This window comes from Chelon labrosus (genome assembly GCF_963514085.1).
Source record: "Chelon labrosus genome assembly, chromosome: 9".
Taxonomy (NCBI): Eukaryota; Metazoa; Chordata; class Actinopteri; order Mugiliformes; family Mugilidae; genus Chelon; species Chelon labrosus.
This window is the reverse complement of record NC_140359.1, coordinates 16,544,374-16,563,205: the sequence shown is the minus strand read 5'-3', so window position 1 is coordinate 16,563,205 and position 18,832 is coordinate 16,544,374. Positions and strand designations below refer to the sequence as shown.

At 42.8% G+C, this 18,832-nt stretch overlaps 1 protein-coding gene across 2 annotated transcripts in view; it reads right to left on the bottom strand.

Moving 5' to 3' along the window:
• pcsk5b (proprotein convertase subtilisin/kexin type 5b) overlaps positions 1-18,832 on the bottom strand; it is a 50,783-nt gene that overhangs the window by 17,293 nt on the left and 14,658 nt on the right. For both annotated transcript variants that reach the window (XM_084551678.1, XM_084551679.1), the window contains exons 3-11: positions 17,045-17,197; positions 14,995-15,138; positions 14,080-14,156; positions 10,798-10,886; positions 10,500-10,672; positions 7,435-7,647; positions 5,898-5,998; positions 1,966-2,069; positions 740-857 (exon numbers count right to left, since the gene is read on the bottom strand). In XM_084551678.1, the coding sequence (XP_084407804.1) occupies positions 740-857; positions 1,966-2,069; positions 5,898-5,998; positions 7,435-7,647; positions 10,500-10,672; positions 10,798-10,886; positions 14,080-14,156; positions 14,995-15,138; positions 17,045-17,197 (1,172 nt within the window). The remainder of the gene's footprint in view (positions 1-739; positions 858-1,965; positions 2,070-5,897; positions 5,999-7,434; positions 7,648-10,499; positions 10,673-10,797; positions 10,887-14,079; positions 14,157-14,994; positions 15,139-17,044; positions 17,198-18,832) is intronic.

Below are 18,832 nucleotides of genomic sequence, written 5' to 3'. Positions count from 1 at the left end.
AGACTGAGGCAGAGAGAGGGGCTCTAAGGGAGGCACACAAAACCAACCTATTCTATAGTTATAAGCCAACCACTTAATGGTTTAACTTAAACTGTATATACTTTATGGACGCTAGACAGACTTCATAATGTCACTTTAAAGAAAGTCAGTTAATGTACATGTTTAACAATAAAATAGCCACAGCAGGAGACTTTGAGATATATTTTATGTGGACATAACCAGTCTGCATGCCTTTAGTTTTTCCAGTTTAAATTAAGGGGAAAGCTCAGCTTCAGACAATAATGTGCTTCCAGCTTCCAGCAGCTGTTTGGGGAGGGTCATTTCCTTGCGGACAAAGAGAGGACCATGGAGTGATTTTACAAATTTGGTTGGAAAGAACTTCAAGGGCCTGCTCAGAGTCCTGACCTCAGCTTCATCATAACCCTTTGGGGTGAACCGGGACACCAAGTACAAAACATGTCTCCATCACCCAAGAGGCGGACTATGACGTTCTCGTTGCTCAATGGGAGCATATTCCCATGGCCAGTCTCCAAAATCTAGAGAAAAGTCTTCCTCGAAGTTGCCAATCAGTGCCAGTGTTTTCACAACAAGATCAGCAACCACGTTTGGGTGTAATGTCGGCATGTCCGCCTACTTTTGGCCTTGTGGTGCATGTTTAATTTCTACAACTTAAAGCAGAGATACTTATAGTTTGCATCATGTCACAGGGCCGGTAGACATTTCTGTGCGTGTGCTCTACCTGATTTGTCGGTCTGCACTCTCCACGCAGACGTGCTGGGTGGGGACTTGTTTCCATCGCTCCGCCTCCTTCACCATCGCCTCTGCGTCCATCAGGCCGAAGCCATACAGGTGGCTGACTGCAGGTAACGGTAAAAAAAAAAAAAAGTCACAGCTGATCAGAAAACTACCTAGCTGCCTCTGTGCTAAACTATTCCAATGAGGCTTTGTCAAAAAAATAAAAAAAAGGAATCTAGTAATACGGTTTGTTAAATGTGGAAAGCAAAACACTCTGTTTCTATTGTGTGTACTATGAAAATACAGACGCAATTGTCTAAAAATGACAACTAGAGTTGGGAAACCACTCAGCTTTTGGTTACAGCTAATCAAATATGAATTCCTTTCATACTTCCCCAACCCCCACCCCTTCCCTGTTCTGTCACTTGGAAAATCTCCAGGCACACTGGGCCTGCAGCCTGGCTGACCCTTAGTTCTCACTCTCTTGGTTTGTCTCCAACACACACACACACACACACACACACACACACGCACACAGAAACACACAGGTACGCATTTAACACACACGCAAAGTAACAAAATAGCACCCACCACATGGACCCTGACAGATGGCAGCTGGCGGCGCCGTACTTAAACAAGCAAGAAGGAAACATTTTTGGAAACTGCTCATCAACCCTCTTCTGATTTTAGAAACCAATCACCAGTGAAAACGCCGCATGTTGACGTCTCTGTAACGGTTTTGTTTTGCCAAACACCCTGAATCCCACCAGGAACAGTAAATGCAACGCTTAATTGGCGTGTTGAGACAACGTCTGCTGGAGACGTTTTAAAAACAAAAGAAAACGTACGTCATATTTAAGTTTAAGCAGCTGTTTTAATCGCCAACGATAATTACTATCAGCGCCAGCAGTTATAGAAACAAACTGAAGATACTTTCAAATAAAGTTAAATAAAATCAACCCCATTTTTAAGACTTTTTATTGATTATTATTGATGGAAACTGGTGATTAAAACCCTACAGTGACTTTTAACAAACCCAAATCAACCGGATTCATGGTTGAATCTGTCTGTTTTGTTGTCCATTAATCTACTAAGAGGTGGAACTGAACCTTTCCTTCACATTTTTATTTGTCCAGCAGTATTTATAAGTATGTCTTTGTATGTGTGTGTGTGTGTGTGTGTGTGTGTGGGTGTGTGTGTGTGTGTGTGTGTGTGTGTGTGTGTGACTACCGTTATAACCGGCAGCATTGGTCTTCCAGTCAGGAGCGCTGAGATGTCCCGCTCTAGAGGTCTTCACAATGATGTGCTGCACATCTCTCCATGTCAGAAGAGGACTAAGAGAAGAAACACACAAATATGTACTCATTTATTTATCATAGTGTAAAAGATAAAACATAAAATCACATAATTGCGTATGAATTAAGTAAACAGGTGACAAGAACTGCTTGCTTGTACACCAACCGATATTCAAATAACACATGTAACACATATACGTAAATGCTAAGGAACGGTGATGAGTACAAGGTTACTGGATAATTTACTGTACTGACCAAAACATTGAGACCTACACCAAACATCCAAATAGCACAGTAGATGAAAGAGGGACATAAAAAGTTCAGAGCAAAGGGGTTTAAATAAACACAAGCACAATGAGGAGGAAAGAAGGCTGAATGTATAACGAGAGAGAAAATTACAGAGGACGTGGATGGAGATGGATGGCATAGAAGCGTGTTCGTCCGTCCTGAGTTTCTCAGATCTCACGTGAGATCCATTACAAGATGGCAGCCATGTGTCTCGACTCCTTTGATGTCCAAACGCTACATTAAAAGGAAAAACCGGGAAGAAGTGGGTCACCAAGTTTCCTGGGATTCCCTTCAATCTCATATGCTGGCCAGATGCTCTGTTCCCTCATGTCACTCCCTCACCATCTGAAACCTCCACAATTCGCAATACTCCAAAGCTTTTGACCTAAAACTGATATTTTAGGTTTGCAACCCAACATTTGGGTTTCTGAACCGAGGAAGAAGATACACGGGTATGATATAAGAGCGAGACCGATTGCAACAGGCCTTTGGCTGGTGGGACGCTTGCATAAGAGCAGGTTCTTTCAAAGCTTCCTGCGATCTATTAAACCAAAACACGTTTAAAAGCCTGAACATCTGGGGGGAGAGAGTCTCTGGGTCTCACATTTAGCTGCAGACTTTACCAGATTATAGCTAAAATCCGAGTTTAACGTTTTAGTCGTCATCTTTCATGCGACAGGATCAAATTCAGATGAGCCAAGATTAAAAAAACTGTTTGATAAAATCTGTACGTTTAGGATACAAGAATTTTGACTGCTCAACTTCTGCCCACGTCTGTGACAGCCCTGGTTCACCTACACTACGGTTTTGAAAATAATTCCTCATAGAGAATCTTTGTTGGCGTTTTAAATTCCTGCTTAAATTAACAACACCTGAGTATGAAAGCTAAACCCTTTCGAACCTTTTCAATCCTGTTTTCAGGATGTGACCAAGATTAGACTAAAAAAGGACATTTTACAGTAATGAGGAATTGCACACGTCCAATATTCACAACTAATTCACTAGTTCATCCACACTTATCAAATCCAACTGTACAACGCGGAGGAAACGGCCGAAAACTATAATAGTAATAGTTAAGAGGATGGCAGCACAGATAAATCCCATGAAAGTCAGAATAATTAACGTTCAGATCAATATTAATAGGCTTAGCTGCCACTTTGTAATTATGGCTCCATAAATGTTTTATGGTCATTAATTAAAAGTGACTTTGGCATCATTATCTAGGCCATGACTGCCTCCCCATAAACAAGCCAATACTAATTAATGGAGCAGCTCGCATACTGGGGAAAACCAGCAGCAAATCAGAGTCTCGTATAGGTTTCTTGGTGCTTCTCTCAAGTGTAATTATGGATGAAAACACACAGGGGCAAGCTGAGGGGGGAAAGCAACGGAAGAAACGAGGAGGCAAAAAGTCAAACATTTCAATTTACTTTTACTTTTAACCTTAGTTCATTCCATTTATGGAGGATTACTCAATAAACTGTAACACATACATATATATATATTTTATCTGCCTAATGGAGGACCTGTAAAGTTTTCACCCATTTGTCCTCGTTTTTTATTTCTGAAAACCTCCCAGGAGATGAGGCTCATATGGAAGGTCGTTCACTTCCCTCACTTCCTTCTCAACTTTCACCCACTCTAGTTTCTTCATGTCCCATCAAGACTGAAAAAAAAAGTAACGTTTCGGACGCTCTAAAAAGCTGCTGCTTGAACTTCTAAGGACAACAGTGCATGAGAGTTTTCTCAAGCGCCATGTCCGTGCTTGCACCAAGGGAAAATGCCTCACAACAAAGAGTTTAGGGAACTTTAGCGTAATGGCATCTTGACATGTTTATCGCAGAAAGTTGCTCGCCCTCGTTCACCAGATAAGAGCAGATACCATCACTTCAGGATGGAGTTTGTCTAAACTGTTTCCCTTTCGCCTCTTTCATCCTATCCTCAATTTGAGTGCATGTGCATGCTTGCAAGAAACTCATTGAACATACAGGAAAAAAAAAAAAAAAAAGAAACGAAAGAATAGTATTTGCCTCGGAGGAGTAAAAAAAAAAAGAAAAAAAAAGACCTCATGAAATCAGCGGAGGCACAGTGAGTACGACGGAGAGGAAGTGAGAGCTAGAAGAAGAAGAAGAAAGCAGACAGGCAAGAAAGCGTGTGTGATAATCTTGTTGAGGAAACAGGCTTATGTGCCCAGCACTGCCTGGAAACCGAGAATATTTTCTACAGGGAGGATTTGGATTGGATTATCCAGGTTAAACGAAGTGACCTCGGCAAACTGAGCTGCTCAACATGTGATGATGGGCCTAATTCAGAGTCTCTGCACCTGCACTGCGCTGCGCTGTTTCCAATTCATGAATTTAACACAAATTAAGCCCCTCAACAGGTTTCAAAGAGGAGCGGAGCAGCTTCTGCTGCGACTCACACCAGGACACTGAAACCAAATGGGGGAAAAAATGGTTTTCAGTGTCTGATTTTTGGACTTTTTTGATGGTCCTTTCATACTGGCAGCGCCGTCTAGCAGAAATGCACAGCATGTCACAAAAAGACCCGGCTCAGGAATGTCCTATCTGCCGTGCAATAATCTGCTTTTTGAATCCAAGATATAAAGTGTTTATACGTTTAAAGCAGAAAAATCGTGCAAGTGCAACGCTTGTAAACATGATACAACGATATTCAAACACTTTTCCACCAATAATGACACAATTATATTCTTAAATGAGAAAGTTTGCTAGCACCAACGCAGATATAATTCATCCATATTCCATAAATATTCACTGCATTACCTACAGCCTACCGTTTTATTGACAGCTGTGCTGGAACACCGTGTACCAAAGAAGAAAAGACTTTTTCCTTAGCACCCACAGCTACACAAACACATGTGATCATCTGAACTTAAACAGCCATAAAAAGGCAGAAAGCTGAGCTGCCACAAAGCAGAAGAGCTCGGGGTTGAGACGTCTCCGGACAGAGAAGAACTGGGCACGTTTAACCTCCAGCCTCCATGAAGAGCGTGATCGTGTTCTGGTGTTTTTATAATTTGGCGTAAGCGACTTCCTGCTGCCGTCACTGGCACGACAGGCTACAGTGTGTATAGACTGCATATAAATATATATATGTTTGTCACTTCACAGCTGAGAGGCTTAATCCTGGTCAAGTTCAAGTACAGTTCACAGCTGAGTAGTTCAAAACACACAGGTACCGATTATCGAAGTGGGATATACAACATTTAATCTGTTGTTTACAGACACGCAGAGCATTCTTACACTAAAATGTTCCCAAACGGCTCAAAACACTTTCTCTGCCTGGGAAGTTAAAAATGTCGGTTTGTCATCCACACACTGTCCACTATTTGGAAATAACAAGTAAAAATCAGCAGCTGATACCTCCCTTCATGTTGTTTAAATAGCTACATACCTCCATACATAGCTATGAAAACAATATTTTGAAAAGAAGCAAACCTGCCGACCATTAAATGGACACAAGCTTCACGTGTTCTCCTTATACATCACTGGGACCAGAGCACAAGGAGGCTTTAGAGGGTAAGCATAGGGCAAAGGTATGAGGTTAAGTGGATCTTACTTTGCCTCCAGGGCCAGAGCAATAATGGCAGCAGCCATAGGTGCAGAGGCGGATGTCCCCGTGTGACTGTCTGTACACCGATGTCTCAGGTCTGTTGTGATCTGTGGATAGAGGAGAAGGGCAGAGAGTTAGAGGGAGAGGACAGAGAGACGCGGAGGAGATACAGGAATTATATAAAAAAAAGAAGAAATGAAAGAGGAAAGTGGACAGGCAGCAGAGGTGGAGTCAACATCCAAAATGAAAGCGGGGAGATAAGAAAGCCGTGAGCAAACAGATGAGGTGGAGGGACAGAAGGAGAGGAGCCAACAGTGACAGTGATGGCAGGATGACAGGTAGAGAGAGACAGACAGTGACTGAAGTCGTGAGGATCAGGAGGATTTGGGACACACCTGAAACTCCTCGAACTCACATTCCAGGCCTGACGCTAACACACGAGTACACAAATCACCCTCGGATTCAATGCAGCGCACGAGGAGAAGCAAAGGACGCAGCGTAATGCGCAATAAGAGGTAGTAAAACACGGTACTGAAGAGCTGTATATTCGCTTTGATTGTATGGACTTTAATCAGCCAACTAGTCAGGCAGCTTGACAGTCAGTCAGCCAAGAAAAGCTTGGCTCACTTCCAGTTTGAGCCCTCATCAAAAGGACCTTTCCCAGACCAAAAAGTTTGAGGGATTATCTGAAGACACACACACACACACACAGAATTTGAAATGGTTTAGTAAGGAGTGAAAGAGGTCTTTACTGTAGAGTAGAGGGGACTGTATGTGCTCCAGCAGACAGGCTGAGATTCAGATATATGAGGTTCAACTGTTAAAGAGCCGGAGGTAAGCTCTAAGTGTGTGTGTGTGTGTGTGTGCTCTTCTACAACTTTTCTTTCTGAGGACCAGCTTGAGTTTTACACCACTGGAGTGAGGACATGTGTGCAAAGTGAGGACATTTTGGCCTGTCCTCACTTCTCTATAGGGCTGCTACGGTTAGGATCAGGGTAAGGGGCTTATTTCAGTGCATTATTTCAACGAATATCCTCACAAAGATAGCCATACAAACGCGTCTGTGTGTCTGTGTCTGTGTCCATCTGTAGGGTCAGTATGAGGAATGTGGCAGGACCCTGCCAGACAAGCTGGTTCAAAGCAGCCAACTGTCACTGTCCATCCCAGTGGGTCATGGGAGTGATTTGGTCGATTCGAGTCAATCGAGGTCACACCGCCAGACCCACAAGCACACTCACAGAAGGCCAAGTAAAATGCCAAGCTGTACTACGGTGCGCTCGAAACTATTATTGACTGGACGTGCAAATTTACAGAAAGGCACATTTGCAAATCTCCTTTAAAGCTGGAAAACCTAAATCTTGCTTTATCTGCAGTGTCTTATATGCTCAAATTAAATCAGGGTGGAGGGCATAAGCATTCAGGCTCTGAAATAAAACGAGGCCATAAGAGAGAGAGAGAGTTTTGTACTGCTTTCAAGAACTAATGCGCTTCTATGAGCGCGTTAAGCGACCGCTCTCAAAATCCAGCACACACACACACTTACAATCTTTCGGTCATAGCTCTCCCCGCTGCTGTAGGTGGTGGTCAGTGTGGACGAGCACTCCTCCAGGTACCAGGGCTTGCGTCCGCTCTCAGCTGTGCTGGAGATGGAGATGGTGTAGATGGAGTTGGTGTATCCATCACAGGAGCAGTGGTCTCTGCTGCGCCCGCCGTTGCCTGAGGCCCATACGAAGATGGAGCCACGGCCCTTCCTCCCCTGACAGGAAAAGACGCATAGAGGTTAGAATAAGAGGCTTAATGTTTGTCTGAGTACTTAGAGGTAATTACAGCTCACTAGTCTTGGGTTTGGCTTAATTTTTGAATGATCATTTTATTCCTGTCAAAGTGGAGAAACGGATTCTGGGTTCTGCGAGCAGAAATAATTGAATGAAGAAAAGATCTTTACTTTAAGGCAGCCAGACATTTAAAGTCCTCAGCAGTCCTGTGAGGGTCTGGCATCACATCTGATGCAATTTGATCCAAGTTCAGTAATCACAATGTTTTAACTGGCCAAAGTATCGTGGATGTTTTGCTTTTTTCCCCCAAAAAAATTGGCATTGCTTAGTGCCATGCTGTGTTAGTAACCTTTTCATTTTTTTTTTTTTTTTACATGTTGGACAGAGCAAAGTGGATTTCTGTCTCCGGTCATGGTGCTGCAGCAGAGGAGGCGAGCTCACTTACTGATTGACATCAGGCTTAAAACTGGAACCAAACACGTGCAGTCATTACTTACTTAGAAGTATGGGGGTGTTCGGTTCATTTTATAGCATCATGCCAGGTCAAATATGTCAAATATGGCTTTATAGGGTTGTACAAGAATCCAGACAGACGGTGGGGACTTATTTCTAAAATCTGAAGTAGGTACCTTCCGTTTTCTGCTTTGCAATCTCACACATGGGACTTTTAAAAAAATCTGGTAAACACCAGATTTATTATTTGTGCTTAAATGACAAAAAAGCAATGAAAAGAACATAAGCATTTGAAGCCATCTGATTGTGAAACGAAGCAAAGTAGTATATTTTAAACTCATAAATACAGCAAATAAATCATGTGGATTTTAAGAGTAAGCTGAGTGAGTTGCTCATAGTGAGCTTCACATCAACTTGCGACTAAACTTTCCTGCAAACTATTTCCAATAGAAACTGTCGAGTTAAATATGATGTAAACCCCGGTCCTGGTGGAGAAACACTGAGGGCGTCACAGTGCCGGTGATGACGAGTTATGAAGGCAGAGTTCAGCCAGGAGTCGGTGAAAAAAAAAGAAAAAAAAGAAAAAAAAAAACGATCTCTGACAAACTGACACTGCAATCTTCACTGTCAAGACACACGCATAAAAAAACACTGCACACACACAGGAATAAAAGGTAGAATGGAGTTCTTCAACAGAGGGCTTCTGTCAGGCAGCGATAAGCAGTGAAGCTCCTCTCGGTGAGAGACGGGGATCAGACGGAAGCAAACGCTCAAGAGCTGAGAGCGATGGAGAGGGCTTTTAAGAGCAGTTAGTAAAATAGAGAATGGGACAAAGAATGAACTGATAGACGGCTATCATAGACCAGAGATCAAAAAATAGCTAAGTATCACGTTATATAAATGCACAAATGTAGTGCTTCTTTAATCGCTAATAATTTCTATGACAAAAATACACAATATTCTAATGGACTTTCTTTTTATGATCCACGGCCACAGCTGCAAACTAATTCGTGATAGTATGTGTCATAACAAACACAGAGGCGCATCTTTTCTCTTTCATCCATATGCGTAAAACTAATTAAGAACATGTCGCACATCGGGTAACGCCTGTCTGTCAAACACACGGCAACACAAGCCAGAGAATAAACTGCCTCCACAGCTGTCAGTGTTATCTCGAACACCTCAGCTCTCTGTGATAAACCGTCTCCTCAAGGTGTCACCCAGGTACATGTTACACTCACAAGCATGCCATCTCCACTCAGCTTCACACACACACACACACACACAGCAGCGGGTGGGCATGCAAGCACATACTCAGGCAGATATCTCCCTCACCTCTGTCATCTTGAAAGGGCAGCCTGTCAGGGACAACAGCGAAAACAGCCTGTCGCTTTTATTTATTTATTTATTTACTTCCGTCCCTTTTCTCCTTTTCGTAACATGCCTTCCAGTTTTCAGTCTGAATGCATATAGGAGGCTTATGCTTATGCGTCAATTTGACAGCCCTGACCCTACGCAGACCCTAACGGCGTAGCATGCCGTGCCCCTCCCCAGAAACTACGCGTCACTGATTGGTCTGGGTAGTAGCGTGTTTCCACTTTAGTATTTCCGGCCGCTTATCCATCTCCGCAACTTTTGAAACGATTGTTTTGGATTAATTCAAATGAACCACACCAAAGAAAGACTGACTGAGGAGGTTCGAAGGTACAAGCATTTGTACGTCTCGTCTTCTGTAAAATTTTAGTTCCAAAAGAATTTGGTCGGCATTGCTGAATGTGAAGCAGGAAGTGGAAACAAAACGCACTTTTACAGAACAAGCCAGACTGCCGAGCGCACAAGTATAAACGGCTCGCACCGGCATAGGCTATGTGCGTAGGTTACGGCGTCTATGTCCACTAGCACCAGAGTCCCTTCGCTGCCCGGATCTCATCTCCATCTATGCACTGTAAGGCTCTCTCCTTAAACAAACAGCCGCTATCAGTCAGCTATAGTAAGCTTTGTGAATGTGTATATATACATTTGTTTGGGAGATGTAACCAGTAAATGACTTGACCCCTCTTAACCTCTGTTATAGCCTTCCAACTCCACTCAGCCAGCAACACAGCACCAGATATATAAATCAGGCTATGAATATGTAAATTAATATACTGTATGCTAATAGACCAGGGGCGCTCTTTCTCTCTCTGGAGGAGCTTCACAGGTATAGATAGGCAGACAAGTGCCTGGAATATGAGCATGAAATGCACATCTGCTTGGATGTGTATATATTTTCTTGCGATATGAATACTAATGTCAAAGCCTTGCCTAATCTGTAAAGCACATGTTTACTTGTACATTATTCAGCATGCAAATGTGAATGCACGTGTGCATGTGCCCCCACCGTGCGGATGCCGTTCTCGAAGGCCTGCCTGGCCAGAGATGCCGGTCCGTCTACAGTCTTCCCGTCGTCATCGGGCCCCCAGCTGGCACTGTAGATGTCGATGTGCTGTGGATGGAGGCTCAGGGACCTGGCCTCCACCATGTCCGTTACGTCTCCGTCCAGCATTCGCACACCTGACGCACAAACACAGAAAAAATGCATACAAAGATTGAAGAGGAATATCTCTCTTCAGTATTCACACAGAAAGTGGTAAAAAAAAAAAAAAATGTAATGAATACAAATAAATACAAATGTTCACCTCCTATTCTGGCATTGTAGGCGATTCCCACAATGCAATGCGAGTTGTTTGCAGCTGCAGCAACTTCACCTGCACACCGTGTACCGTGTCTGAGGAAAGAGGGGGGAGTGAACACAGCTTAATACACAAATCTAAACACACGCACACACACCACGTACTGGAGCTGGAGAAGGCTAACACAAGGACATGCACTGTATATACATGCACACAACTTCCACCGTAAACATGCAGCTTTTGAAGTGGAATGAACGGACACTTACACATAAACACATTTTCCTTTCACAAATATGTATGTTCAGGCTGAAGTAATCGTAAACTAGATTGTTGAAGTGGAATAAGTGTTACAAATGTGGGAAACTTCATAAATATTTCTGGAATGCTTGATTTTTTTTTTCCTGAATGTCAATGAAATGTTATTTACATTTACACAGGAACAGTTTGGGTGCTCTTTTTGAAGGGCAGCATACGAGCACACACAGAAGAACAATGGCGGAAACAGCGTCTAAGTCAGGCAACCAACAGTTCTCTAAGAATTAAAATTACACACACACACACACACACACACACAACAGGGTAACATTCCAGCAGTAACTGCAGTGGTGACAATCGGCCCGGGTCAGCGACCAGCGTAAACAAACATAGTGTGTTTGTGTCCGCCGCACGCTCAAAAACACCCCTTTCTGGATCGGCACAAACACACTCACGCACGCAAACCTCCTGCAGAGAACATCTGCATCACTACACCCCCGGAAACAGCTCTGACCGCTGCCATGGAAACCCAGCATCTAGCTATCGAAGCCCCGGAGGAAAGACACGGGGGAAGTTTGAGAGTCCAGGGAAGCGCTCAGACTGACGACTGTCTGGCTGTCTGATTATAATCAAATGATCTCATGTTAACTAGGGCTGGGTTTAAAAAAATAAAATATTTTTAAATACCAAAACCCTTGGATTGACTTGTTAAATATATCCCATTTCCCGCATCCTCTCTCCCGAAATCTCACTGTGGTGACACGGGACTGGTTTTGCATTCCTAGTCTGGCGAGACCACGCAACAAGATTAGTCCACGTGTGAAGGAGAGCCAAGACAAAACAGACGCTAAAACTCAGAGGGTATGAAATGTGTGGCAGCATTTTGGATTTAAAAGTACGACGCCAGAGTCGAGCAGGACGAAAGCAGAGCCATATGCAATTAGTTTTGAATCTGAAATCTCTTTAATTGGATCGATATTGAACTGAATCATAACGAAACCTTATAAATCAGAATGGAATCAATTCAGGAAATGACCAGAACTAATGTTAACATGCTCAACTCCTGTTCGGGCAATAACATGGCTAATGGGTTTATTTGCTAATGCCATATACTGCCAGGCTATTAGTAGTAAAATAAATAAAAATTGCTCATTAACAGGAACACTACTGTATGTCACTTAATTAACTTTCTCTATTCATAATCTATCTCAGGGCTTCACTCCTCCACAGAGAAAACATACAAAGCAAAAGTACAGCTGAATGTGTAACATACACCGCCAGGTTTTGACCATTTTGTTTTAATTTGTTTTTCTTTTCTACAAAGCACTGGATCCTCGGTTTTATTTAGTTTAGAGTGACCTCATAATCTTGACAAATGAAACTGCGCAGGTTAAAGTATAACATATTAAATGACGGCAAATCAACGATAGGTCCCTTCATCAGAGTTAATGAGCCAAACCGCTGGCTCCCCGCTTCAAAATGCTTCAACAGCCTCCACTCAGTCCACTTCACTCCAGTAATCCATAAAATCGTCTGTCTGGCCATCTTTCCAGCCTTTGTCTGCACTTGCCTGTATTTTCCATCTTCTACACATCTGTGGCACAGTCACTCCGGGACCTCTCTGCTCAACCAGAACTATACAACCTTTGTGCAGTGAATAACAGTCAGCGCAGACACAAATACTGTAGGATTTTCTGAAGGCTTCAAAGGACACTTGTTTAAATAGATTTCCAGTTAGGTTTTTTTGCACAGTTTTCAGTATGTGTGCGTCTAGTAGCTTCTTTCCCACCCAGGTGTTAATATGGAGAGGCTCTGGGTATTATTTATGGCTGCCCAGATCTATCAGCAAAAAATATATATTCTCTAAAATTCATCATGACAGCTAAGAAAAAGGTTTCATAGGACACCTACAGCATCTGTGGATTTTCTGGCAGATATTCCTAGTTTTTAAACAGCCGACAAAACGAAGCCAGTGCAACAACACAAAACTGCATTTTCAACTAAAGAGCATCAGACGCAGAGAGTTTGTTTTAAGAGGATAAATTACCTGTGGACGATACTTAAAAGCCAGCAACCACACGATGGTTCGCTTTTAAAGAAACAGATGCTGGCACAACCACACGAGTTACTTCAGACAACTACATAGAGGATAATAATATACTTGCTCTTTTCCTCTTTAACTTTTAAAGTTGCTATAAAACACAGAGTCTGACAACAATCTGCAGTTTGCCAGATACAACTAAAGTTAGTTTATTACTCCGAAATCTCATATGTGCTTGTCTTTTTTGACCAGTTTGTAAGTTGCCAGCCACTTCATACCAGCTCTTCAGATGTATTCAGCTGCCGTGGAAGATGACCCCCATGCTTGGATTAAACTAAGATGATCTCAAGTTCTGTAAATGTCACGACAATTAGTTCAAACAAAAAAAAGAAATGTGAAAAGTGCACCAGATTTCTGTCCGCACACACAATAACGTCATAGTCAACTATGAATTGAACCTTTAAAGCTGCATCTGTTGCCCTCATGTCTCTTTAAGACAATGCATCAGCAGGGACTGAGCCACTGCCACGGCACTTTGGCTGCTGCAGCCAAACACACACACACACACACACCCAACAATCACTCGCTAAACCGGAGCCAAACTGGCACAAGACAAGTGCATAGACGAGCAAGTTTCTTTTTTTTTCATCTTCCTCTTCTTCTTCTTCTTCTTCTTCTTCCACACATGCACACACACCGTTCTTCCAAACAGACAAACCACAGCCAACCCACAAATGTCACAATCAAATACACTAATGTAACTCATCAGACCCACAACAAAGTCAGTACTCAGCAAATATAAACATACTGAAGCGCAGAGCTTCTGGTAAAAATCAATCGGAAAAACACGGAGAATGTGAAAAGTGTTTGTCTATTGTAGCAACAAAACACTGAAGCCGCATGCTTATTTTACATGGGCCCTAAATGAACAGCTGAACTGACATTTCTCTCTCTCAGTTGTGGGTTACATTATTTTATTTATTTTTTCTTACTTGTTCTCGTTGGTTGCGTCATATCGAGGCATGGGATCCACATCGTTGCTGTTGACATCATAGCTTGCTTGAGGGTCCTGGAGGAGAAACGGAGGTCAGAACAACTATGTCAAACACCAGAACGACTGGCCGCAATGGAGATCACGTAACTGCTTTATCACGTAACTGCGTAAAATCATTAGAAAAGTTGAAGTGTGCGTGTCTAACTGTATTGTAGGGAAAAGAAAGGTCCTCTAACCCAATCAAACAGTTCACATTAGCATCACTCTCAACAGTTCTGTAAATCGAATGCAATCAGAGCTAACCCAATCTGCCGCGCCACTCGCCCTTCGGCATAAACAAATCCCGGCATTAAAAGCAGCTAATAACAGCAGTGCAGGCGCTGTCAAACAGGGCGTGAATCATTTTATCCACACAATTGATTGATGGCCTCACCTGCTGCCTCGAGCCAAGAAGTCAGTCTAACTATCTGGCCTCGGTCCGAGGTCGACAAACCTCAGCATGCACATCAAGTATGCAACCACAAACAAATAAACATGTACACACAGCAAACCTACACACCCTTCCGATATGTAACTCGTGACGCACAACTACGACCAGTAGATCACGTTACGTGATAAAAAGGGATAATTACCACCTACCTCTAAAGTAAAATATACGTTTAATGTTTGCTTAGTCACACTAAGTACAATGTATCTCCACAAATGAGATCATCACATATATTTGTAATCAGATTACAGTGATCTTATTTGGGCCTCTAAACACACACACACACCCAGACACCCACATTTGAATCCGTATGACTTCCCAAAATTGCCATAAATAAACTGTTTAATTTCACTGATGACTGAACACCTAACACGCACACACAAGGCCCCTCAAAGCCGCCCTACACGCGCATACATACACACTCACGTAGTTCTGAAAGAGGTCCGGGTGGTTCCTCTCGATGCCGTCGTCCAGTATGGTCACCACCACGTCTTTACCCGTGTAGCCCCTCTTCCACGCCCCCATGATGTTCATGTCCGACTGGCAATTGTGGACGTCGTCGTTGCAGTGCTGGAGAGACGGAAGCAGATGGCGAGTGGAGAGCAGGTGGAGGATAAAGAAAAACATATGACATGGGGGTTCAGAAGACTTCCTCTTAACTTACAGGAAGGCATCTTGTACAGACGCACGATCTACATAAACAAGTCCAAACAAGTCAAAGGACTGTTTGAAAGGTTACTGTAACACAGCCTGGTTCAAGCTGTAACATAGTCATCACAGAAAAACAAAGCTTGCATAACGTCATTGTGAATGTGGTGCCAGGGACCGAGTACTGGAAACAAGAATTTAAAACACCCAGTAGTGTGAATGAAACTGGTTGCCTTGAGTTGAGAAAGCTGATGTCTGTGGAAGACATGCCAGTCTTTTAGTCAGGAAGTCATGTACCACCATTATGATAAACGAGAGTTGTCCTGAATCTTCAGGTAAGGCCATTATCTTTCCAGCATCATGAAGTCTGGACCTGCTTTATTACACTGTTCATATAAAAAACATTATGCTCTTGAATACAACACTGATTAAAAAAAAATGAACAAACAAAAAGGTTCCTAAGCACTGATCTATAAACTTAATCAGCTGGCTCTCAACCAGAGACAACACATAAACTGTTAACTGCTCCTTTACAACATTTATGGTCTGGGCTGTTTGAATCTGGTGAGGAAACTGATCACCAAACTAAAACAGATCAGATTGAGCAACTAAGTATGAGTGATCACGGTACAAAGTGAACTGACACAGAATAAACTGGTCAGCGCAGCACGTTTTCTTAGTTTAGGTGGGAGAAAATGCACGAGCACTTCTTCTCGACCTGGACTGAAGCACAGCAGTTCACAATCTTTGCATCACCTGAACTTGATTTCGTGCAGTGTTGCACAGATTGAGGCAAAGATTAAATTAAAGCCATTTCGGACAGAGTGAGTCGTTTAACTTTCAATGAGCCTTTTAAGTCTGACATTGGTAATCCAACATGTTCCATTATTCAAAGGCATTGCATGTGCCACAGGCTTTTATAAATATGTCAAAGTAACATTTAGATGCGTGATCTCAATGCGAGCTACAAGTTACTTCATTATCTGAGTCATGTCTGACAATTTACGTCATGTAATAAGTGGAAATCTGTGCTCTTCAATAAGTCTCTCCATTTCAGATCGGATACAAAGCAACAGAACCGCTTTGTGTTTTAATCAGAGGCTACGTCAGGTGAATTTGTTAGAAATGACCGGAGGAAACATTTATGTTTTTTTCTATCCAAACCAAGTTGAAAGAGTTCCTTGTAAAGGTTGAAAAATAGAAAACTTCTGGTCAAAGTATCACGAGTTATCTATATTAAGTTAACAATTAACAGAGCGGAGGACACTCCGCCGCACACAAATGTATAAGTAAAAGAGCAATGATCTGAGGCTGTATGCAAACAGTTGTGATAAGCCTGCGAACGTCTGCAATCCAAATTTGAGAGCAGTGCGTGCGTTGTGTAAACAAGTTCAAGCACTTCATTGCAGAGAAATGATTTCAAAATACAGGAAAAACACTTCTGCTTCTGTATGTACTGTCCTGTGACAAATAGTCCTGAATAACCACAGAACATTGCACCTTGACCCTAAACCGTGTGATTTCAAATTAAGGAAAGGCAAAGGTTTCATCGGTGCGGCCGTGCTAATCTTTTATTCAGTAAAACGCAGACACATAAATCCCTCCGCTCCACTGACCCTGCAGTAATCAGGACTATGCCGCGACCTCAGCTGACCTCTGACCCACAAACTGGATAAATGTGGGCAAATCACAGCATGCGATCCTCCGAGGAGAACACAAATGTGTAGCACAAACTCAACACATAGACTCGTGTTCGTGTCTGAACTTGTGAATCGCCTGCTTCGGCGCCGCAGACACACAAAACATAAAGGAAGTCCGGCGTACTCACAATGTACCACATACTGCTCCACTTGGCGTCATTATAGAATATGTTGTTTTGGGCCGGGCTGCTGTGGGCGGGGCTTGACAGGGAAAGGGGCGGGGCTGGTTTGTAATCCCTCTTGATTCTCCTCTTCACCACCTGCTGTTGTATCCACTCCACCTGAAAGGCACAAACGCAGACAGGAAATGAGCACAAGATGAGGAGGCTTCGAATAAGAAGAGCAGCAGAAGTACTAGAGTTGAAGGTAACACAATATAAATGAGGTGCTTCATCTTTAATAGAAGAAAATCCTCTTACTTCACTAACGTGATAAACTCACACACAAAGAACAAAGACACCAAATATCTCCAGAGAACATATGTGTGTAATAAACTGTTGTACCCAAACGACCAGAGCGAGAATTTAATTTTTGTTATGGGTGAGCCATGGATCTAGATGACATTTATTGACTTCGCTGTTAAAAAGTAAAGCTCTTCTCTCCTGTGAGAGTGCTCAGTCGTAAAGTCATTTCAGCCTTATGTATTGTCAGTAAATAAGTGTAACGTGGTTTTATGTTTGCGCTGGGTGAACAAAGGCACATGAGGAGTGAATGCACACGTACGGGAGAAGCGTCAAAGCAACCTCATCTTCTTTTAGGTTATATAAATGTTACAATGCACAAGTTTTGCTGTCGACTAATCAGCTCATTTCTCCATCTGCAAAATGGACCGGTGAACACACACACACGCACGCACCAAAGACTGAAACGTCTCTCAGGTAACATCAATCTCTCAAATGTTATGGGCTCGCTTCAAGGCGCGAGGCATTCCTTGGCAGCGATCTTGCTCCACTTTCAGGCGGAATTTTCCGATTTCAAAATCAGTATTGTTGGATCTGAACAAGGCGGCTGGACTCGCGAGCTTGGCCCTGGTCAACTCTTTGTGAAACCATAAAGTCTTGTGTTTAGTCTAGCAGACCTCATCCGTCTAAAGAGACATCAGAAGTTTGCGCGCACCGACGAGGACAACGCAGGGAGTGAAACGTAGTGTGAATGTGGGCACAGCTTACACAGACTTTGTGGGGTTACTTTAGGAACAATGGCATGTTCGCACGAAATGTTGTGGAGTTACTGCTTATTTATGTATTTTCAAATGCTTGCCGCACCATCTTCTGTAGACTAAATGGCCCTGTATGTATGCATGATGTACAGACAAAGAAACTCCACTCATACTGGATAATCAATAGAATAATTTTCGAACCGCCGAAGCGCTCCTGTTATTTCGCTCAGTTTGCCAGTTGCAGAAATCTTTAGTGAACAATGTCCGACTGTAAAGACAAAGCATTTCTCCACATCAATACAGATCCAGCAGACAGAGAGAAGAGGAGATAGAGAGAGAGAGAGAGAGAGAGAGAAAGGGGAGAAAAGCTGACATAATGACTGCGGAGTGATTATCTGGTCTCATGCACTGAAACAATCTGCCAGGCTCTCCGGAGAGTTGGAGAGCGAGGCAACAAGACAAGATAAGACGAGAGAAGGAGAGGCGATAAAGAGCTGAGGAGAACGAGTCCCGGGAGAGTCAATATATATATAAAAAAAAAATAAAAAAACTGAGCAAGAGTGCAAAAGCCAGAAAGTGAAGGGAGGATAATTGATTTTATAAATAACATCGATTCAATAACTCAAGTATGAAGCTCTTCATAGATTGTGAAGGAGGGAGGGGGACAATTATGCGGGTGACGTAATTTAATGACCTACCTCTTAAGAAAACAAGATACGGGAGAACAAGAAACTGAACGCCAGGGCAGAGAGGTGGA